The sequence below is a fragment of the Dermochelys coriacea genome, chromosome 2 (genome assembly GCF_009764565.3).
Source record: "Dermochelys coriacea isolate rDerCor1 chromosome 2, rDerCor1.pri.v4, whole genome shotgun sequence".
Lineage (NCBI taxonomy): Eukaryota > Metazoa > Chordata > Testudines > Dermochelyidae > Dermochelys > Dermochelys coriacea.
In genome coordinates, this window is record NC_050069.1 from 160,486,099 (window position 1) to 160,510,814 (window position 24,716).

The 24,716-nt window shown below is 40.1% G+C and overlaps 1 protein-coding gene across 5 annotated transcripts in view; it reads left to right on the plus strand.

Annotated features, from left to right (window-relative positions):
- PTPN3 (protein tyrosine phosphatase non-receptor type 3) overlaps positions 1–24,716 on the plus strand; it is a 273,767-nt gene that overhangs the window by 211,932 nt on the left and 37,119 nt on the right. For all 5 annotated transcript variants that reach the window (XM_038392799.2, XM_038392796.2, XM_038392797.2 and 2 more), the window contains 5 exons: positions 303–359; positions 5,364–5,520; positions 6,523–6,686; positions 15,557–15,647; positions 15,908–15,969. In XM_038392799.2, the coding sequence (XP_038248727.1) occupies positions 303–359; positions 5,364–5,520; positions 6,523–6,686; positions 15,557–15,647; positions 15,908–15,969 (531 nt within the window). The remainder of the gene's footprint in view (positions 1–302; positions 360–5,363; positions 5,521–6,522; positions 6,687–15,556; positions 15,648–15,907; positions 15,970–24,716) is intronic.

Sequence of the window (24,716 nt, forward strand, 5' to 3'; positions counted from 1 at the left end):
GGGAAGATGTATTTTATGTCCATAAGACTTCGGCGTCATATAAAATATAAAAGGGATAAAAAACGAGTGACACTTCGAGATTCATAGTTTGATCCTGCAAGATGCTGAGTTCTCTGGTCCCAGTTCAGCATAGCACTTAAGCATGAGTACTGAGCACCTTGCGAGGTCAAGCCCATGACAGTGAAGTACAAAGCATAAATTTTATATTCACATAGGAACAAAAAATAGACTATTTGTTGTATAATGTACTGCTTGCATTCTAATGGTATCTTTATAGTCACTGTTTACTTAACATCTTGTAGGGTGGTGTTGATCAAAAAATGCCTCTGGTGGTGTCAAGAATAACTCCAGGATCATCTGTAAGTAAATCCTCATGTAGTTTTTCAGTGTATGGTTTTGTAGCAAAGCTAATTTTTTTCCATTGTCTGTACACATGAAATATGTTGTAACACATAACTGAAATGTCTTTTTTATGACTAGCACAATAGGTACATCATCTAAATCAAATTTGGGAGGACAAATATCATTTTATTTTAAGTTTTTATTTTGGGCACATACTTCAAAGTATATTTTCCAAACTTTTATAACAAATTGAGATAATACCAATTGTAATCTGATATGAATTCTGTGTGGTTTCTGCTGCAGTCTGCATACTGCAGATCTTTCAAAAAGAAAGGTTTCATTGTAATTAAACCACAGTATAATACAAGAATTCTCTAACTTTTTTATAGCACAGACTATATCACAATAGAGAAGTTGACTTGTGTCCCACATCCTGCCCCAATCGTGAATGTGTGGCCCACATTACCTATCTTTGTCATCATGTAACATCCGTGTGGCAACTACAGCTTGCTTTTTTTCAGCTTTCATGAATAAATAGAATTACGCAAATAAATGAATTTGTAGTTGTCTCAAAGAAATGTATGAACTGGAAGCAGAGGAGATAGCCCCACGTGACCAGTTTGTGCTCTCCTGGCAGACCACCAAAGCAAGTGAACAAGGGGTAGCAACATTTGGGAACCTTTTATCCAAACCATTAGATTTGTTTTATGGGAAAGAGGTAACTTTACATGGCAACTAAAGGCAACAAGTTACATTTTCTGAAAGTACAATAGAACCTCAGAGTTACGAGCAGCTTGGGAATGGAGGTGGTTCATTACCCTGAAATGTTCATTACTCTGAACAAAACATTATGGTGGTTCTTTCAAAAGTTTACAACTTTTAACTTAATACAGCTTTGAAACTTTACTATGCAGAAGAAAAAAATCTGCTTTTAACCATCTTAATTTAAATGAAAAAAGCACAAGAACAGTTTCCTTACCTTATCAAAACTTTTTTAAACTTTACCTTTATTTATTTATTTATTTTACATTTAACACACTACTGTACTGTATTTGCCTTTTTTGGGGGGGGGGTCTCTGCTGCTGCCTGATTGCATACTTCCAGTTCCAAATGGGGTGTGTGGTTGACTGGTCAGTTCATAACTCTAGTGTTTGTAACTCTGAGGTTCTACTGTACTTCAAGATTAATGCTGATTTTACCATTTTCCACAAAAAGTAAAGTGATCAGTTCCTGATTGCTTAATAAGATGATGTAGCTGACACGCAAATGTTCATTTTTAATGTGGTGTGCAGAGCATTTGAAGGCTATTCTGACTACAAAACTAGAAATTCTTAATGTTATAATCTTTTCATCCTTTTTGCTACTTGATTAATTTGCTCTGAAATGACTCATTATTGGGACATTTCCCCTCCAGGGAACTACATGGTATATTCCCACAATATCTTTCCAGATTGTGAAAGTCACTTTTTTTCTCTTCCCAAAAGAGTTCTGGAATTATTTGAACAAACATATGCAACCAAATAAATCAGGTGTTTTCCCTTCTAGATCCGAAAGTAATTGAAAATATAATTTAAAGCAATCTACCTCTAGTTAAGGAATAATACTCATCTGGGAATACCAGTGGGTAGATTAACTTTTGTGGCTGTAGTAAAGGGAGATCCATCTAGCTACTTTGAGTGGCAGACAATGCAAGAATGAAGAAATGGAACTAAAGTTAAATGTAGGTGACATTTAAAAGTACTTCATGTTTAAAAGTCAATAGTTTAATGTCCTAACAGGATAATGAGGAATCCATTACAATTATAATTGATTCAGCCTCAGATTGAAAACAGTATGGGGAATTTTTAGGACCAAGAAAGAAGTGCTTCATATTATACCAAACTTTGGCATTCTTAAACTGGATGAAAAGCCATTAGCACTATTGTCTTGAAAAGTTTGATCTTTGAAAAAAAAAATCATATTGTACCTCCATTGAAAGGATTAATTCCTCTCCTAGATCCCTTTTTCTCTGTCTACATTGTGGATTCCTTGGTAAGTGGCTGACTAACAGCAAGCATTCTTGATGACTGGCAGAGAAGAATGTCAACTTCCAGGCAAACTGTTAATCACTGTAAAATGTTTATGCCTCACAATCCACGCTCTGCTTTCTTGTTAGACTCACTTGATTAAGTCCGGGCCTACACTAAAAAGTTAGGTCAACCCAGCTACATCACTCAGGGGTGTAGAAAAATCTAACCCCCAGAGAAACAAAATTAAACCAACCTAACTCCCAGGGTAGATAGTGCTAGGTTGATGGAAGAATTCTTCTGTCCACCTGGCTACTGCTTCTCAGGGTTGTGGATTAACTTCAGTGATGGGAGAACCCCTCGAATCATTGTAGAGAGTATCTACACTGAAGCACTACAGTAGTGCAGCTACAGCACGGCAGACATGCCACTGCACAGTTTCTAGTGAAGATGTAGCCTTGCTGTAGAATAGAAATACTAACACCAGAGTTACAGACTTACTGGTCAACCAGACACCCTGTGGAACCAGAAGTCATCAATCAGGCAGCAGCGCAGACCAAAAAAAAGAGCAAATACTGTACTGCCTTGGGGCCTTAGCCCTGGGGCTCAAGGCTTCCACCACGGTGGGGTTGGGCCTGCAGCCGCAGGTTTGCGGGGGGAATTCAGGGCTTCTGACCCTTGGGGCCCAGGGCTTTAGACCAGGGGGAGCACTGGAGCTCAGGGCTTAAGCCCCACAGGAGGCATGAAGGCTCAGGGCTTCAGCCACAAGGAGTTGGGACTATAGTCGTGAGGATTGGGGGTCAGGCCTCCAGGTGCGGGTGAGGAGCTCGGGACTCAGGGCTTTAGATTGGGGAGAGCGCTGGGACTTGGAGCTTTAGCCCCATGGTTCCGCTCCCGGCTTCATCCCCTCTGGGGCACTGGGCTCGGAGCTTTCACTACGAGGAGAGCACCAGTTTCAGTCCCAGCTCTCCTCCCCGTAGCTAACGCCCCAAGCCCTAACTGAAGCTGAGAGCAGAGCAGTGGGGAGCCCCAGCGCCCCCCCCACAGGGCTGAAGCCAGGAATGGAGCTGCGGAGCTGAATCCCCAAGCCCCAGCTCTTCCCCCAGGTCTAAAGCCTTTAGCCCCGGTGCTCCCATGGGACAGAAGGCCAGAGCCCTGGTGCCCCAAGGGTCAGAAACCCCGATCCTGTTGTGGCTGTTCTTTAAGGTTTTTTCTTTGCCTTTTTGCATTATTTCCCTTCTTCGTTCATCATTTTCAGTTCTCTCCATCACAACTATTTTCCCTTCTTTCTTTCCCTTTTTTTTATGTCTTTCTTAAAACACCCACACACCTCAGCACACTGCCTCTTCCCTTTTTCCACTCTGGAACTGCAGCTTTCCATTTTGCTAATGTTCTGTCTTCCATTTCACTATTTTCTTTCCCCCTTATCTGATTGTGTCTTTCACACTCCCACTTGTTAGTTTCAGTCTTCTTCGCATATGTGCAACATGCCTCAGGTGGTACATGACCAGGATGCATCACCAAATTTGGTCCGCTAGTTGTTTTCTTGTTTCTCTCCCCACCTATTCAGATCACCCTTTTCTTCCTGCAGATTTCCCCTTTTTGTCTTTCTTGCCCTCTTGGTTTTGCCGATCTCACCATTTCTTTTAATCATCTATTATTTCTGCCTGCAAATGCTATATGCCATTAGCCCATTTCTCTTGCTCAGGCCGTCAGCTGTTCCCCATTAAGCCTGAAACATGCAAACCAAGGCAGGGAGGAAAGTGCTAATCTAGACGACTTGTTCCCATTCCTGTTTTTTGACAGCACAAACAACATTGGGTGAACAGACATTGATTAGCGAAGCTCTGCAACACCAACAGGTATAGGTGGGGGAGCAATTAAGATTACGTTGAAAGGATGGGCAGATCTCTAGTGCATCTAGACTTCATTCTGATGCTGCTGGGTGCCTCCAGAACAGAATATCTGTTTTTGCTAGCGACAAGCAAACATGAGTGATTTTGTTCTGCTCCTAGCAGGCCTCTCCCAGAGAGATTTTGACTGCACAGGTTCCTTGCTCAAGCAGCCTTGCTTTGGACTTAGATCTGCTGAGTCCTAAAGAGCACAGTGAAGAACCGAGGAGAAATTCCAAAGCCCAATGCCGAGTCCAGTATAGGGAGGATTGTAGCAGATCTTCACACAATCAGGGAATGTTCACAGCATGCATAGCACACCTAAATCCTGCCACCTTCTGTGGCTGCAGGGGCAGGAATAGGATTTGCCCCTAAGTGTGGTACCTGTGGGTGTTGGAGATCAAAGGACCTGTCCACACCATCTTACTTTGAAAATTGTTGATGTGGAGGCAGGAATAAAGTTGCTAACTCCCTGGTAGAATTTGATCACTTCTCCCCTGTGGAACAAGAAGAAGCTTGTATGAATCTAACAAAAAATGCATAACTCATCAGTTGTGTTTATAGTTCAATAAAACCAATGATGTATAATACAGGAACAGCCCTCATATATGGTATTTAATATTAATCTTCAGTTTCCATGTATGATGATGGAGCAAAACTAACGTTATAAAGCATTTTTACTCAATACAAATTGAAACTTACTCCTATTTTTTGCTATTTTAATCACTCTGCTCTCTTTTATGTGTGAGAGACATTTTTCAACATCTTTCTAAAAGTCCATATTTCTAAATATTTTCAAAATCTTGCTAAAAGTCCAGATTGTAAAACTCGGCTGCATCAAACATATCAAGTTATGGCTGCTTGGTAAATATAGGTGCCAAAGTATTAGAAACTTTTGCATAGCTGTTAATAGGCCGTGTGAACTGTTACGCTCATCTTCATTCTGAATCCACTTGAACAATTTTAGATCTGAATCCTTTGACATAGCTTCTGATACCAAGGGCAAGACTTTGTCAGGAGAATAACTTTCTTTGCTGCACGATGAATTCAGTCTCCTGAGATTAGAAATGTTCTACTGAAGGTGTTGGATAAACTGACATTTTTTTCTTTGGTTGTGAAACAGGCTGATACGTGTATTCCAAAACTGAATGAAGGTGATCAGATAGTGTTAATCAATGGTCGAGACATCTCGGAGCATACTCACGACCAAGTGGTAATGTTTATAAAAGCCAGCAGAGAACTGCACACAAGAGAGCTTGCACTTCTGGTCAGGCGGAAAGGTAACTGCACTAAGGATTTTAAATGTAATTGAGACAGTCAGGCTTTTAAATTGTGGCTTTTTCCCCTTGCAATTTACTTTAATATATTCATAATCAAGAGTTATTCTATGAATGAGTCTGTACTGAAATAGAGCGGTAGCATTTGAGATCTTCTCTCTTCTTGATTACTAACACAAATGTTTGAGCCAATAGCCTTCCTTATACATTCAAATGAGGAGCACTCCAACTCAGAATACTTTTTTTTGCATCATACAACTGCAGTTTTGTGAGGTTTTAGTCAAAGTGAAGAGTATTGACCCAAGTGGGTGAATATTCTGAGAAAACTAAACAATACTAATTTTAAATAAAAAATATGGCAGCAAGTTTCTGCTTAATTTTAATTTTTTCAGTGGTACAAATAAATAGTTTCTTGCACAAAAAACATTTTGATAAACATTTTAAAATACAGTACCATTTTCTAAAACTTCTATTCCAGATGTGGAAATAACACTAAATTCTCCCCACCACAAACATACAGTGAAAAATGTAATTTACAACAAATCCAAAAGGCTCATATTGTCATTCTTGAAATGGGCATATTTTTAAATTTTGTTCTAAATTTCAATAGGTGAAATTCATGGGCTTCTTCCTGTGGTGGTGGTTACCTGTTTGCCTACTCAAAAATTGATTCGATAGGGTTGCTGGTGTATCATTAGATTAAACTTTTGAAATCTGGATGCCTAGTATCTTACCCATATTTAGGCACCTAAATCATTGGTCTCGTTTTTCAAAGGAGTTGAACACCTGCCACTCTTACTGATTTGTGCAGAACTGGGGTTGGTCAGCATGTGTAAAACTATGGCCAAATTTATTTAGATGCCTCAGTTTGGGGTTAATAGCCTAACTTGCAGCATCAAGGAGGATTGAAAATGTCCATGTTATACTCAAGTAGGTTTTAACATAAGTAAAGATTGCTACTGGATGCATGTAAAAAAAATCTAAATTTGCCTGTCTGTCTTTCAGTTGCTAAACCCTTGGCTGAGACCAAGTCAGAAGATGAAGCAGATTCCCAGAATTTTCTAGAATCCATTATTCGCACGTATTCAGAGTACGGTGACACACTAGAGGGGACTATGGAACAACTGAAGAAAGGTCTGGAAAGTGGGACAGTACTCATTCAATTTGAGGTAGGTAACATTAATTTCACAGTTACCTGGTGGTTTTGACTGAGGAGTGACTTTAAGGGATTTGGACATTTATCGCTCCCATTCAACCCCATCTCAACAGGTTTAATACATCACCCTCTCTTTCATGCTAACTCTTATACTCTCAGCCATCTTGGGGAACAGTGATTATTGGTCTTGCATGAAACACTATATGTTGAGAAAAATCGGTATTTAAGGATTTTAGTTCAGCCACCAGAGGCGCCTCCCACCACCTCCCTTCATCTTAATTTTATGAATTCTCTTCATACCAAAAATAAAGTTTTCTGAAAGAAGTCAGACCAGTCTGCACTTGATAGTTTCCTGTGTCACACAATGAAAATGCAGGATTATCTTGTATGAATGCAGGCAACAATTTATCACTTCCTTTTCCCCTACATTTGCTGTGCTTTACATGGAGTAACAAAAGGAGCTTACTCCGTCCTGACCTTTATCTCCTACAAGTTTATATATTACTGTGGTATGTGTTTCTGTGTTGTAGAGGGAGAATATTCATCTCTATCAGGAATGGTCTGAAACATAATATATCTGAGTTCTCTTTCTGGCTCCCACACATACTGCTTGTGTGACCAGGGGCAAATCACTTAGTCACACTGTGACTCAGTTCCCCATGTGTAAAAATGGAGATAATACTTCCATACTTCACAAAGCTGTTGCATGGAAAAATTCATATATGTATGTGATATGCTCAGATATATTTGGAATGAGTGTCTTAAAAACCCCACGAATAAAATAAATTTCAATATAGTTTATCAAATTAATTTCTTGACTACAGAAATTGCTGATTAAACCAGGGAATTAGGAATAAAATTAAGAACAGCCATATTGGGTCAGACCAGTGGTCCATCTAAACCGGTACCCTGTCTTCCAACAGTGGCCGGTGTCAGATGTTTCAGAGGGAATGGACAGAACAGGGCAATTATCAAATGATCCAATTATCAAAGTTGTCCAGTCCCAGCATCTGGCAGTCTGAGGCTTGGGAACACCCAAAGCATGGGGTTGCATCTTGGCTAGTAGCCATTAATGGACCTATCCTCCATAAACTTATCTAATTATTTTTTTAACCCAGTTAAACTTTTGGCCTTCACAACATCCCCGGCAATGAGTTCCACAGGTGGACTGTGGGAAGAAGTACTTCCTTCGGTTTGTTTTAAACCTGCTGCCTATTAATTTCATTGGGTGACCCCCTGGTTCTTGTGTTTATGTGAAGGGGTAAATAACACTTCCTTATTCACTTTCTCCACACCCTTCATGATTTTACAGACCTCTGTCATAGACCCTCTTAGTCTTCTCTTTCGTCAACTGCCCAGTCCCAGTCTTTTTAATCTCTCCTCCTATGGGAACTGTTCCATACCCCTCATCGTTTTTGTTGCCTCTCTCTCTTCTCAGTTGTTCTTCAATGCTTTTCTTGTGGCAAGGTAATTCAGTGAACCAAATCTGGGTCTCTATGTCCCTCTTGCTCTCAGGGCCTCAAACTCTCATTTATAGTGATTTATGACGTCCTCTTTTCCCCCCATACGTGTGGGCCATTAATGTCAAATTCCCCAGATACAGAGTAGCCCACTCTGCAGCCCAGAAGCTTGACGAGCAAAGGGATCTTTTTTTCCTTCTAACTGCTCAAATTTTGTTTCTTCCCTCGCTTGTTCCCATGCGTAGCAAAAGATTTTGTGGCAACGCATTCCAGCTAAGGTGTGGGTTTTGACCTGTTGAATAAAACACTTCATGGTTTAGGTCCCTATTCCTGAATTATGCTCTGGGATCTAAGATTTCATTTTTAAAAGCTATTTTTCTATCCCTTCTGGTTATAAAAGTAACTTTACAAACATGAACAGATTGTAAACAATGGTGCAATGATTTTCTGAGTCTGCACACTGTCTTAAACAATAACTCCAAGAAATGTGAACTGCCCCATGCATCTGAATATGTTGTTAATTGTGAAATCTGAGGCCTGGTCTACGCTGGGGTGGGGGGTGTCAATCTAAGTTAGGCAACTTCAGCTGAAGTTGACGTACTTGGATCGACTTAACGTGGTCTCTTCACTGTGGTAAGTCGATGGCTGACCCTCCCCTGTCAACTCTGCTTCCACTTCTCGCTCCCGTGGAGTACCGGAGTTGACGGGAGAGCGCTCGGCAGTCGATTTATTGTGTCTAGATGAGATTAGATGCGATAAATCGACACCCCCTCTCCCCCTGCTGGATCGATCGCTACCCGTCAATCCAGTGGGTAATATAGACAAGCCCAAAAGGTGCAAGTTTAAATATCAAATTGAACTATTTTACTGTTGATCATTAACAGAACCTGCTGGTGAGCTTATCTCACAGATTTAAATTGCTTTCCAGCCCCTACACAGGTGCCAAAACCTCAAGCTTACTACCTGACAACTTTTATGTTCATTTGCTGATGCAAAGAATATGCAGCACAGTGAGAATTAAAACTGTGGGGACAGCATAAAATAAGCTCAATTTAATATAAAAATGAATAAAGTAGGGGCTACAGTGCTGACTGTATTGTTCATTTTCATACTGAAATCAATCAACACCTCCATTTTTAAAAGTGAATTGAACTCTTCCTAAATTCTCAATCAGCTGCACCAAAGTGATGAAGAAACCTGGAGACCTTGCCACAAAATTTAAGGGCAAATTACCTTGCAATTCAAGGGATTTTGTATATAATGTTTGCAGTTGTCCAAAAGATTTCAAGTTTTTTAGCATCCCTTCATCTTTTTAGATCCCTTAGTAGTATTTCTCTATCCCTTTTGGAGTTTCCAACTGCACTCAGTGTAGCAGCCGCTGTAAATTTCATTAATAAGTTTATCCCCTTTTTTGAGATCACTGATGATCACGTTAAATAAAACAATAAAAAGGATGTTTTCCTTCTCTTATCCCAGTAGATTCTTGCCCAACTCAATCAACATTGTTCATCTTTACCCTTTTTCCAGTTTAAGACATTTTTCAGTCTATGCGTCCATTCTTACATCCAAGCTAATAAGACAAAGGTGATCACGCTATCTCTAAGGCTATGTTAACGCTGCACTCTTCTTTCAGCAGTGTGTAGAGTATATACTCAGGGTAGCCCCATTAGCATGGGTGTAAGGAGCAGTGTAGACAATGAGGCACAGCTTACCTGGGTAGAGTACAGACACGCCTACAAAGTGTGGGTGTGTACTCAAGTACATATCCTATATGGCTCTCTACTCTCACCCAAGCTGCGCCATCCCAACTCTACTGCTATTTTTACTTTGTAATGTCCTACTGCCTCTCAGCTGCTGGAGCCTTTCCCCACCACGGGGAAGGATTCCATCAGCTTTCCACCACTAGAGCCTTTCCCCACTGCAGGTAAGGAAGGACTCCAGCAGTGGGGAAAGTCTCCGCCAACTCCCCACTGCCAGATTCTTCTTCCACTGCCTCCCTCCTGTCAGAGCCTTTCGCTGACGTGTGTAGCTACAGTGTGGCTGCAGCTTGCTTTTTGTTTGGTGTGTAGCTACACATACCTAGTGCCCTTGGTGGATATAACATTTATTTCCATGGATATAAAACAGACACCAGGCTCACCAGCAGCTGTCCCGGGTTACACTAGTGTGTGTGTAAGTGGCTCACAAGCTCGCACACAGGAATCCCTTCTGCACAGCGGCGTGTATCTCCTGTCTGGGAGCTTGTGAGCCACTTTCACATTCTACTGTGACCAGGGAGAGCTGCCATGATCCTGTTGCCCACCCAGTGGGCAAGGCTGAGGGCAGTACAGCCACACCAGAGGAGCTCCCCGGGCCGGGCACTTGCTCCTGTGAGCGGCAGCCCGACATGCTGCTGCTTTTGTCACTGCGGTTTCTGGTAGAGCCCCGCAGCTCCTCAGATATCCACATCGGCAGATATAAATGTTGTATCCGCACAGGGCTCTACACATATCTTACACTCCATCAAAAAGTGGTGTGTAGTGGAGACATAGCCCTAGTAAGTGGACTACCTCATTTGCACTAGTTGAATTTTAGTATCGAGAGAGAGAGAGAGAGAGAGAGAGAGAGAGAGCATTGCATTATTCCAAAAAAACAGTAATTGCCAGGATCAGTTTTCCATTTTTGAAAAACAGTCCCACATATGTTTACTTGAGACTTCTGGTAGTTCCCTAGTTCTCCAGGAATCTTTTGGAAATAGTCAGTGGTTCCTTAGCCAGTTCCTTAATTCTATGATGCAAAGTAATTAGTTTATATCATAGACTTAATAACCTATTAAAATTCAGTTTTAAAAGTGTTTTTGAATTATGGGCTCATAAAACTCCTTTAAAATACAAAATTTCTTATGAGGAGCTCTATATGTTTCCCCAGTGTTGTGGGGAGGGGAGATGGAGAAGAAAAAATTTCTAAAACTGTCCTTTGATATCTTCAGTATGTGGTGGAACAAGGGAAATGTGGAGTTTGCAGAGGCAACCATTGCTAATAGGCTTCGGTTTCTTATAATAGCTAAGCAGATCTTCAAATACGATGTGATAAAACAGAAAGCCATTCATTTACCTTCTGTGCTTAGAAATTCTCTCTGGTGAGTGGACTTTAACATAATACATTTTAAGCCGGGAAGGACTCTGAAAACTCTGAGCTGAGATCTTGACATTAATAGTATCTTTGTCTTCTACTAAAAGCAGGTTTCAGAGTAGCAGCCGTGTTAGTTTGTATTCGCAAAAAGAAAAGGAGTACTTGTGGCATCTTAGAGACTAACAAATTTATTTGAGCATAAGCTTTCGTGAGCTACAGCTCACTTCATCTCATGAAAGCTTATGCTCAAATAAATTTGTTAGTCTCTAAGGTGCCACAAGTACTCCTTTTCTTTTTACTAAAGGCACAAATCGCTAGTCAAACGAAAAGCTGAACCTAAATTTTAATTGCTGCAAGTATTTAAAAAATGTACTAACTAGGTCTCTTCCCATGTGAGTTTTTCTCCTGCTTATGCTGTTCAAACTGAAAATGTGTAGCAAACTGTGATACTGAGTATCAGGATTCAGTTAACCTTATAGAGGAACTAATTTTCAACACATTCTCTTGGTAACCACAGATTTTTATGTTAAAAGATATTCTGTCAGCATCCTGTTGCTTTTACTCTATTTGTGTATGGAATCTTATACTAAAGCCTTTATTATTTTAAAATGGCAAGATACATTAAGCTCTTTAGAAGAATTAAAAGTCCCCCAAATTCTTCAAGATTTATTGGGATTAGATTATTAAACCTTCTTTTACTTCAAAAAGGTAAAAGTAGAGTTGGGGATGAGGGATGGAAATATATCAACATAATAATTTAAATATGTATTGTGTGTATATATACGTCGTGCTTTGTAAACAGATCTTCTTTTTAAGATAAGTTAATTCTGTTGTTTTGAAGGAAATAAAGACTTAAGCTTGAGCTGTTCACTTGTTCTGTCAAGTAATGACAAGGTGAAAATTTTAAGACCTTCAGGCCTGAAAGTTTGTGGTCTGTTTTCTTTATAAATAATTCTCAGTATCTCTACAACATTGAAGAGAACATAAAGATGAAATAAGACTATGGCCCCTGTAAAACAGAATAATATTTCAATACCCTTTACAGGAAGCAGGTTTTTTTTAAGATCACAGTAAAAGATAGTAAGTGGGCTTTGCCATAATAATACTGTAATAATACTTAATAGAACTGTGAAGGAAGATAAATTGATAATCATAAAAGGTATAAGCCAATTAAGTTATACATTTCTTAGGATCTTGAAAAATTGTTTCTCATATATTACATTAGGGCTGTTAATTAACTGCAATTAACTCAAAAAAATTAATCACGATTAATCACAGTTTTAATCACACTGTTAAACAATAGAATACCAATTGAAATGTATTAACTATTTTTGGATTTTTTTCTACATTTTCAAATATATTTATTTAAATTACAACCACAGAATACAAAGTGTACATTGCTCACACTATATTATTTTTATTAAAATATTTCCACTGTAAAAATGATAAACAAAAGAAACAGTATTTTCCAGTTCACCTCATACAAGTGCTGTAGTGCAATATCTTTATCGTTAAAGTGCAACTTACAAATGTAGAATTTTTTTATTACATAACTGCACTCAAAAACAAAACAATGTAAACTTTAGAGCCTACAAATCCACTCAGTCCTACTTCTTGTTCAGCCAATCACTAAGACAAACACGTTTGTTTACATTTACGGGAGATAATGCTGCAGCTTTTATTTACAATGTCACCTGAAAATGAGAACAGCCATTTGCATGGGACTTTTATAGCTGGCATTGCAAGGTCTTTACATGCCAGGTATGCTAAACATTCGTATGTCCCTTCATGCTTCAGCCACCATTCCAGAGGACATGCTTCCATGCTGATGACGCTCATTAAAAAAAATGTGTTAATTAAATTTGTGACTGAACTCCCTGTGTGAGAATTGTATGTTTCCGGCTCTATTTTACCCGCATTCTGCAATATATTTCATGTTATAGCAGTCTCAGATGATGACTCAGCACGTTGTTCAATTTAAGAACGCTTTCAGTGCAGATTTGACAAAACGCAAAGAAGGTACCAAAGTGAGATTTCTAAAGATAGCTGCAGCACTTGACCCAAGGTTTAAGAATCTGAAGTGCCTTCCAAAATGTGAGAGGGATGAGGTGTGGAGCATGCTTTCAGAAGTATTTAAAAAGCAACACTCCAAAACAACAAAAAAGAAAATCAACCTTCTGCTGGTGGCATTTGACTCGGATAATGAAAATGAACATGCATCGGTCTGCAGTGCTTTGGATTGTTATCGAGCAAAACTCCTAATCAGCATGGACTCATGCCCTCTGGAATGGTGGTTGAAGCATAAATGTACATATGAATCCTTAACATGTCTGGAATGTAAATATCGTACGATGCTGGCTACAATAGTTCCATGCGAACACCTGTTCTTACTTTCAGGTGACATTGTGAACAAGAAGCAGGCAGCATTATCTCCTGGAAATGTAAACAAACTTGTTTGACTGAGTAATTGACTGAACAAGAAATAGGACTGAATGAACTTATAAGCGCTAAAGTTTTACATTTTTTTTTTGAATGCAGGTTTTTTTGGTACATAATTTTACATGTGTAAGTTCAATTTTCATGATAAAGAGATCGCACTACAATACTTGAATGAGGTGAATTGAAAAATACTGTTTGTTTTGGTTTTTACAGTGCAAATATTAGTAATAAAAAAAATAACGTGAGCACTGTCCACTTTGTATTGTGTTGTAATTGAAATCAATATATTTGAAAATGTAAAAAACATCCAAAATTATTTAAGTAAATAGTATTCTATTATTGTTTTACAGTGCAATTCGTGATTAATTTTTTATTCACTTGACAGCCCCTGTGTGTGTGTGTGTGTGTGTGTGTGTGTGTGTGTGTGTGTGTGTGTGTGTGTGTGTTGCAAAATGAAGCTCTTGTATGTCAAGACATGCCAAAACTATAGTCGCACTCACAGTCATAACATTTTGGGGGGGGAGTTAAAAATTTAATTACATAGTTACATAAAAGTTTTTCCTGCTGTAGACTCTACACCTTGGTCAATACATTCGCTTGCCTCATTGTCTGCACGTCATCCGTATAGGTCCAGTGTATTTTCATTTACACCATTATAAATTCATATTTATTCCAGATATGCCAGATAGAATTCGTTCCAAAATAACACACATATCTGCAAGACCCCATTTAATTCACTGTTCCTTGTGGCCTCTATCCAACAAAGTATTTAAGCATTTTAATGAGGGCTCTTTTATTGCAATGTTCTTGTGTATTTCTAGTCATATGTGTTAATGATATACATGAGTACAATGCCCCCAAAAGAGATAAAAAAAGAGATTGTCAAGTTACATAGAGATTCTAAAAGTGCTTTGAGGATTCTGAGTGATTCTGGTGTGTGCATTAGTAAGACTGTAAGACATGGTTATCAGAGGTATGACCCCATACTCCTCAATATAGGTCTGAAGTAGGGTTGATTTGTTGTCACGGACACAATTAAAGAAGACCATCCTTTCTTTTGCACCTAGTATTTAAGAATTTTTTTCACTCTGTCTCCCTGAAATAACTTGGCTTATTCTTCCATGTTGGTTGTTCAGCACCATTCTCTTGTCTCTTTACACATCTCTTTTTCACAGCACACTGGACACCTCTTCTGTTGTTTAGCAAAAACTTCATTAATAAATTCCATATTCGAGTGTGTTACATTCGGAAAGCATGTTTTATGGTATTTGCATATGTCTAATGTGAATGGAATGTTGTTAATATCCTGCTATGAAACTGTTTTTTTAAAAGCCACTTCAGAATTTCACAGCTAAAATGCAGTAGACTTTGCCCCCTCACCGTTCACACACACACCCCCAAAGTCCATGGAAAATAGCAGTTTTAGTCTAGTAAGTTAACATGTGCATGAATATGCATTACCATTCATTCTGGGAAGTGCCAGTCTTCAGTAGTTAGTTCTCTTCTGCTTTTTATTGCAGTCTTCTTTCTTCTGCTCTCTCTAACCCAACATTCTGCAATATTTGTCATAAGACTTGGGAACAGTCAATGACTCTCTCACATTTCCTTGATTTTTTTCAGACATTCATGTACAGAAGATGATGGACTAGCAATAATAGTAGGGTTTTTGTTCTTGTGTTTTTGGAATTTAATTATCACCCTCACTTCAATTTTGTAGGCAGTGAAAAAAAGATGGCTTTCCCATTGCATAGTTGCTTTACATAATTTTCTTTTAAAAGAATATTCATTTACATGTGGATCTATTTAGTGTCTATAGTGTTTTTTGCCTAAGCAAATTGTTCAAAACGTTACCTCTTTCATATCTGTTTTGTAGCAACTTTATAGAAAGAAGCCAGGGCTGGCTGTTATGTGTGCAAAAATACCTCAAAATATGGACAAAAATCGATACAAAGATGTTCTACCTTGTGAGTATTAAGTACAAAATTTGACTGTTTTCTTTTGTCCTCTAAATAATGCTTTACATGTTATAAAACCACCACTTTGAATTTTGCCGTTACTGAATTTATTATATATTCAAAATTGTGTAATTGTGCATCCATGTTACATTCTAAAACACTTCTATGCTTTGTTCATGTTTCTGTGATTACTTGGTTATTTGACCGAATGAAAGGAGGTGATGATAAAGCATGCCACCTAATTGTTAATTTTGTTTTTAATTTTACAGATGATGCCACACGGATAATATTGCAGGGAAACGAAGATTACATAAATGCAAACTATGTGAATGTAAGTTATACAGGCATCCATTTTAATTATAGAAAGAAATGAATAATATAGCAGCAAAGTTATTTATTTATTCATTTATTTATTTAATTCAAAAAAAAGCCTAACATTTTGTTCACTAACTTTAGGAGCTCATAAGTTGCTTAAAGTGCTTCATTAGGAATGCAAATATTTATACTGGTGGACAGAAGGCTAAAGTACATGGAAACCATTAGCAGATGTGCAGGGTTATTTTTAATCAAGAAAACAGTCAGACAGTTTCATATATATTGCATCAATTTTAATACCAGTAATTTTGTGGGGTTTAGTAATTAGTATTTGTCTAATAATGCATATGTAGGATTACAGACACCTGCTGCTGAGGTGTAGCACTGTGGTGGGAAAAGGCTCTAGCAGGAGGCGGCTTCGGGGAGGCCACATAACACTACATTGCTAAAAACAGCAGTGTAGACCTGGGAGGCACTGCTTGGGCACACAGAGAGCAGTATAGGCTACATTTCCTGGGGGATTCAATTGTATAGGACAGTTGACTATTCAATTGTATAGGATAGTCTACTCTCTTACATGGTGCCTCACCATCTACACTGCTATTTATAACTGTGCTGGCTGGGTGTACAGTGTCTGCACCCTATGTTTCGCAGTAAATGTAGACTCACTTTAAAAAGAATGAATGTTTCCCTCCTCCCACTTGTCTGCATTTTTTCAGCATATTCTCAAGAGGGCTTGGGGCCTGACTGCCACTTAAAAACATTTGGGTGATAGTGTGCCAGCCAGACCAGTAGCCAGTCCCCAAACCTAGCATTCTCTTCAACATAAGATTTCAGTAATACCTTACTGATTTGTATTCAAGAGGGAAAGGCTCTTTATGTCTCCTTCCCACATTATTAAATTTACTCACTCATTAAAGGGATGGATATTTCCTATAACCTTATAAATAAGCCTCCCTTAATGTGTTTCTCAGTATGAGGGCCAAGAGTTACAGTCTGACCCGAGTATGCTTTGGTATTCAAAAACTTAAGGGTGGTTCAGAAGCTTCCCAAGACATCAATAAATTATAACTTTGTCTCAAATGCTACAAGCCCTACGTATTGATGCTTTCACTTTTTTGCCATCAATGCAACGCACACTAAGTATTTTCTAAATGATACCTTTATTTTACGGTATGTCTACACTGCAGTCAGAGATTTGATTTGCATCTTGTGTAAACACTCCTGCACTAAATTTAATCTAAATGGAGCGATAAAAATAGCAGTGAAGCTGTGACAACATGGGCTTCACTATAGGTTAGAAATGCAAGTACATGCCCAGGGTTTCCAGGCAGGCTTGCACAGCCTGTGCTGAAGACTGTGCTGCCATGAACAACCACACAAGTTGCAGGTGGTCCCCCTTGGAGTCAACATTACACATCAATTTACTGGAACTATAAGCAGTCTGCCACGCATGCTCACATTTTTTACCTCTGATCAGGAGCAAGACCATCAAGGTACTGAAAGAGAACATCACTTGCATATTTTATATAAATCGTCAAGAGGGAGCAAGGTCACACTCCCTTTGCCCTGAAGCACTGAGATTATGAAACTGGTGCATCCATCATAACATCAACATATCAGCTACCTGTCTACCAGGATGTCACAACACCCCAGCAGATGCACTAAGCAGAAAATTCTCAGGACCACAAGTGGGAAATAAATACCGTGGTCTGACAGAATATATTTAGACATTGGGGTTTCCCAAGTATAGACCTTTTAGCTACAGCCCAGAATGCCAAATGTCCACAGTTCTGCTCAAGAATAGGATTGGGCTCCCAATCTCTAGGACAGTGGTTCTTATCCTTTACTGCAGCCTGCACACCTTTGGTTCTCAAAATATGTTCTCGCACCCCTTATCAAAAATCATCGAAGTAGGTCAGTTCTTTAAACCTAGATATATTTTTGTTTGTATATTACAGTAATCTTTAAAAAATGTCTAATGTTAATAAATGCATAGGTTTGATGAAACAAAGTAGTTGTACTTACGTGCCTGTGCTTAATTTGTGTTTTCAGTTATTTACCTTCTAAAAAAATCTGGCATGTCTCGCACCCTCAGAAAGGGCATCTTGCCCAGGTTAAGAACCACTGCTCTAGGAGATGCTTTCTTCATCAAATAGGATGAAGCGCATCTGCTTGCCCCCTACCTCCTTGATATCCAGGGTAATACACAAGATGGCCAAACAATCCGTAGTCATCTTGATAACTCCCACATGACCCAGACAAACTTGGTTCCCTTACCTGTTGCAGATGGTGGTATGCCCACCACTCGCTCTTCCTCCTCTTCCATATCTCTGGGTCTCAGGATGCAGGCCAGGTTCACCATCTGAACCTAGAGATCCTCCACCTGAAGGTATGGTTCCTCCATGGTCCCAGGACAATGAAATGACCTATTGAGAAGATGTAAGGGACATACTATTAAACAGCAGAAGGTCGACTACACATTATATTTACCTGCACAAATGGAATAGATTCCATATACCGTGCCAGAACCGGCAAACCATAGCTATTACCTCCCCCTTGCCACTGGTACTAGATTCATACTGGAGCTAAAGAAATCAGGACTATCATCGAGCTCACTTAGAGTACACCTTGCAGCCATCACAGCTTTCCATCACAAAGTTCATGGCTTCTCAGTTTTCACGCATCTTACCACTAAATGGTTCCTTAGGGGTATTTGAAACCTTATCCTGAAATACAAGTTCCCACTTCACCCTGGGACCTTAACCTAGTACTACTCTGTCTCATTAGTCCCCCATTCGAACCCATGGGAACATGTTCATTTATGCACCTATCGATGAAGGTGGACTTCATCATCACCATCACATCTGCACAATGAGTAGGAGAACTAGGGACTCTCATAGCATACCCCCCATATACAATTTTCTTCAAAGACAAGGTCACTTTAAGACCACACCCTACATTTGTACCCAAAATATCTTCCTCATTCCACCTGAATCTACCTCCCATCTTTCTTCCCTAAACCTCATGAGATCAAACAAGAGGCAGTGTTCCACACTCTAGATGTCAGATGGGCATTAGCATTCTATCCTGAAAGGACTAAACCTTCAGGAAGTCACCCGAGCTATTTCTTTCTGTTACGGAAAGGTCCAAAGGATCAGCCATATCTAAACAGAGGATTTCCAGGTGTGTTCACGGTTGCTACTGCCAACATGATCTGCAGCCCCCACCGGGAACTTAAACACACTCCATCAGATCGATCTTCACTTCAATAGACTTCTTGAACAATGTGTCCATCATGAACATCTGTAAAGTAGCCACCTGGTCATCAGCCCACACCTTCACAGAGCACTATGCAATGTAGCAAGGCTCAACCTCAAATGCTTTATTATAGGACTAACTATTTTATCATTGCTTGCAGATCCAACTCCGAAGACCCATCCTTCCAGCTAGGGATTCACCTAAAGTGGAGCACCTACAGGGACAGCTCGAAGAAGAGAGGATTACTCACCTTGTGCAGTAACTGAGGTTTTTTGAGATTTGTGTCCATGTGGGTGCTCCGCTACCTGCCCTCCTTCCCTCTGCTTCGGAGTTCAGACATGCACTCTGGATGGAGAAGGAAATAAGGGAGGTTTGGCCACACAGCACTGTATAGCTGCCAGGGGGTGCCACGAGACAAGGGGAGCGCATGTGCAGCCCAAATAGGCAGTGCTACTAAGAATCTCCAGTTGCGGGGATGCAGCTTCACCTAAAGTGCAGCACCAACAGGGGACACACATCTGAAAGAACCTCAATAACTGCACAAGGTGAGTAACTCCTCTCATCTCTTATTTAGAGCCCATCATTATATACATGTAGTTGGGATTATTTTTTCCAATGTATTTTACATTGCACTTACCAATGATTAATTTCATCTGCAGTTTTGTTGCCCCATTACCCAGTTATGAGATCCCTTTGTAACTCTTTGCAGTCTGCTTTACGTGCAACTATCCTGAGTAATTTTGTATCTGCAAACTTTGCCACCTCACCGTTCACTACTTTTTCCAGATCATTTTAGAATATGTTGAATAGAACTGGGTCTCAGAACAGATCCTTGGGAGACCCTGCTATTTATCTCTCCCCACTGTGAAAACTGACCATTTAGTCGTATGCTTTGTTTCCTATTTTTTAACCAGTGACTGATCCATGGGAGGACCCTTTCTCTTATCCCATGTCTCTTTACTTTGCTTAAGAACCTTTGGTCAGGAACCTTGTCAAAGGCTTTCTGAAAATCAAAGTCTGCTATATTGACTGGATTACCTTTGTCGATGTGTTTGCTGACACCCACAAGGAATTCCAATTGATTGGTGAGGTATGACTTCATTTTACAAAAGTCAGGTTGACTGTTCCCCAACAAACCTTGTGTATCTATGTGTCTGGTCATTCTGTTCTTTACTATAGTTTTCAGTAATTTGCCCGATACTGAATCTAGGGTCACCAGGATGTAATTTCCATGATCACTTCTGGAACCCTTTCTAAAAATCAGCATCGCATTAGCTTCCTTCCAGTCATATGGTACATATGCTTGTTCAGCAATAGATTACATATTACAGTTAGTATTTCTGCAATTTCATATTTGAGATCCTTCAAAACTCCTTGATGAATAATATCTGGTCCGGGTGACTTTTATACTGTTTAATTTAGTAATTTGTTCTAAACCATCTTTTATTGACACATCCGTGTGGGACAGTACTTCAGGTTTATCGCCTAAAAGGATATCTCTGATGTGGGTATCTCCCCTATATCCTCTGCAGTGAAGACTGATGGGAAGAACTCATTTAGTGTCCCTACAATGGCCTTGTCTTCCTTGAGTGCTCCTTTAACACCTTGGTTATCAAGTGGCTCCACTATTCCTTCAGCAGTCTTCCTGCTTCTGGTGTTCTTAAAAGAATTCTTACTATTAATTTTTACATCTCTAGGAAGTCGCTTCTCAAATTCTTTCTTGGCCTGCCTTATTCTATTTTTATACTTAGCCTGCCAGAGTTTGTGCACCTTCCTATTATCCTCACTAGGAGCTGACTTCCAAATTTTAAAGGATGCCAATTTGCTTCTAATGGCCTCCATTACTTTGCTGTTTAGCCATGGTGGCATTCTTTTGATCCTCTTACTCTCTTTTCTGATATGGAGTATACAGTTAGTCTGAACCTCTATTATGGTGTTTTTCAATAGTCCCCATGCTGTTATTTTTAATTTCCATCTAACGGGCATCCTCATTTTTCTGTAGTTTCTCTTTTTTAAAGTTAAAGGATACTGTAGTGGGCTTTTTTGGTATTATCCCCCCTAAAATGATGTTATGGTCACTATTACTGAGCGGTTCAGCTGTAGTTACCTCTTGAACCAAATCATGTGCTCCACCTAGGACTAAATCAAGACAAATCATCTCTGCATCATGCTCTGAGGTGACATTTACCCAGTCAGTATGAGGATAGTTGAAATCACCCAGTATTACATTTTCTGCTTTCATAGACCCTCTAAGCTCCCTTAACGTTTTACAGTTACTGACACCATCCTGGTCTGGTGGTCAGTAGTATATGCATACTGCTATACTCATTTTATTCAAGCATGGAATTTCTGTTCATAGAGATCTTGTGGTACTGTTGTTTCCTGTAAGATTTTTACCTCATTTGACTCTGCGTTCTTTAATGCCACTCCCCCACTACATGACCTACTCTGTCATTCCTTGTTTCTTTTCTTTTTTTCCACTGTGGTATTACTGTGTCCCATTGATTATCCTCATTCCACTAATTTTGTATTATTATATCCAATATCCTTATTTAATGCCAGGTACTTTAATTCTCTCATCTTGGTAGCATTTGCACTTGTAGCATTTGTATATAAGCACTTGTACATTTTGTCAATATTCAGTTGCTTGTCTTCGTATTTAAATGGGACACTCTTGTTTAATTGTTACTCATTAGTACCTACCTATACTTTACTAACTTCTTTCCTATCCTCTTTACTAGCATAAAGAGAGCCGCCTTTAATAAATTCATCCTTAATGGATGTCTCCATCTGAATTGTGTGCTCCTTAACATCTGTTGGCTTTCACCCAGCTCTTAGTTTTAAAAAAATCCTCTGCAATTTTTTTAATTTTACATGCCAGCAGTCTGGTTCCATTTGGTTTAGGTGGATTCCATCCCCACTGTATAGGTCACTCCTTCCCCAAAAGGTTTCTTGGTTCCTAATAAATGTAAATCCCTCCTCCCTACACCATTGTCTCATCCACACATTGAGGTCTTACTGGTCCTTCATGGAACTGGAAGCATGTCAAAGAATTCTACTTTGAAGGTCCTGGACTTTAATCTCTTACACAGCAATCTAAATTTCACCTCCAGGATCTCTGTTACTTCATGTACCGTGACCGTTGGATTCTCCTCAGTGCTATCTATAAATCTGTCCAAATGTCTTGTGAGATCTGCTATCTTTGCACTTTTTAGGCAGTTCACCATGTGGTCTCCTGTTCATCACCCAGTCCAACTTATCTATCTTTCTAATAATTGAGTCCCCCACTAGCATTGTCTGTCTCTTGTTAATCCTTGCCCCAGTGGGATATTCCTTTCCTTTCAATACTGGTCTGTCCTTTGCAAATAAGAATGTGATGATCTTTTTTGAATAGTGTCCCTATGAGTGCTCCACTGTAGGTGTATCTGTGTCCCTGCACTGCTGCTAAGAGAATTTTGGTAGCAGTGTCCTTTAGGCCCGCTCATGCACTGCCCTGACCCTCGTGGTCTGCCACAAGGCTAACCAGCGTTGCCTGGGTGAAACCTCCTCAGTTCTTTTTCAACTGCCCCTGGCTAGGAATGGAGCTGTTCATAAGTAGATGGTTACCTTCTATAGAATTGCTAATAGTTTATCTAATCTTTTAGAGCTCCATTTTCTTTTTTCACTCCTTTATATTCTATTTGTTTATTTAGCTTAAAAAAACCCCAACAACACAACTTTGTTTCTTTGACCACCTAGCCCCTGCATCTGGGGACACACCTGGACAGGGTATGCCCAGTTCACTAGGCTTCAAGAAGTGTCTCAATTGCAAAGAATCTATCCCAGTGATGGACATCTGCAGTGCGTCCACTGTCTGGGAGAGAGCCACATCCCACAGAAGCGTGGGGTTTTGCCAACAATTGAAACCCAGATCCAGAAAAGATAGAGAACTGAGACTCCAGCTTCTCTTAATGGAAGGAGCCCTCCAGCTACCCTTGGAGCCGTGTCAATTCTCCAAACAGCAGGAATCCTCACCGCAACCCTCTGCATCTAAGGGAGGGGAGCCTAAGAAGCCAACCACAAGCCACTCTCAGAAGGTCTCTAAGAAAAGAGCCATAAGTTCCCATAGCGAGCCCCAACCGAGCCGAAAATGATATCCGGCTCGCTTGGTATCATTGGTACTGATGGCGTTGAAGCCATCTATATTCAATACCAAGGGTTTGCATGGTACCGCCCCGACAAAGTGTTGGGCTGCCTAAAGACCTGATGGGCACAGGCCAGGAATAATTGGTATTGTCTCAGAATGAGAAAATTTAGAGAATCCACTCCAGTACTTCTAGTACTGGACTTCTAGTACGTGACAGACCTTTCAACCATACCCTCTGATCCCCAGGCTCCTTGGTATGGTCATCTGTGTTACCAACCTCCAGGGCCCTTCCTACCCTCTCAGTGCCCTTACTGGGACCCCTGGCTAGCACATAGACACTGTGCCTCTCCTGGCTCTAACCTGGCCTATCAGTAGTCAATGAGACACTCTCCTTCGGCCGCCACATCGAGGGCGTCTGAGCACCGCTACACAGTTAGGAGAGGAACAAAAGGCTGAAGTTGAGAAGGAGATTACCTCCCAGACCAACTTCTGATCTTCATCACCAGACGAGATAGTGATGCCCCCTCCTCCATCGTTAGCAGATGACTTCATGCTTTTCCAAGAGCTAGCTCAGAGGGTGGCAGATGCATTACAACAGATGACCAAACCACACCATAAACTACTGGACATTCTACACATCTCTGCATGGTCCAAAGTAGCCCTCCCTATTAACGAGGCCCTCTTGGAGCCTGCCAAGCTCAGATGGCAGACTCCAGCATTGGTCCTATCAACGTGCAAGAGGGCCACTAAAAAATATTACATGCCAGCGAAAGACAGAATTTCTCTTCTCCCAGCTGCCCCCCAATTTTATCACTATGGATACTGTGAACTCAAGAGGCCCATCATCATCATCTGAAAATCCATACCTTGTGACTGGGATTGGAAGCGCCTCGATCTTTTTGGGAGAAAAATATACTTCTCAGCCACTCTACAATTCCATATAGCAAACTATCAAGGCTTAACAGCAAAATATGATTACATCAACTACTCAAAACTCAATTCCTTTATTGAGTAGCCCCCAGAGTCTCACAAGGATCAATTCAAATCATCAACAACAAAGGCCAACTAGTGGCAAAGACATCACTCCAGTCTGCACTCAATGCAGCTGACGTGGCGCAACATTCCATTTCCACTGCCTTCGTGATCAGACGAGTCTCTTGGCTGCACTTACTTGGTTTCCACAAAAATGTGCAAACAACCACGGAGGACTTTCCCTTTGAAGGTACAAAGCTCTTTGTGGAAAAGAGAGACGCTTCCCTCCACACTAAACTATTTCAGGGCTACTCTTCAGTTGCTCGGAATCTGCACCCTGGGCAGAAGAGAAAGTATAGTCCTCAGCCTTTGCTCAGGCCCCACTCATCACAATATTCATCTGA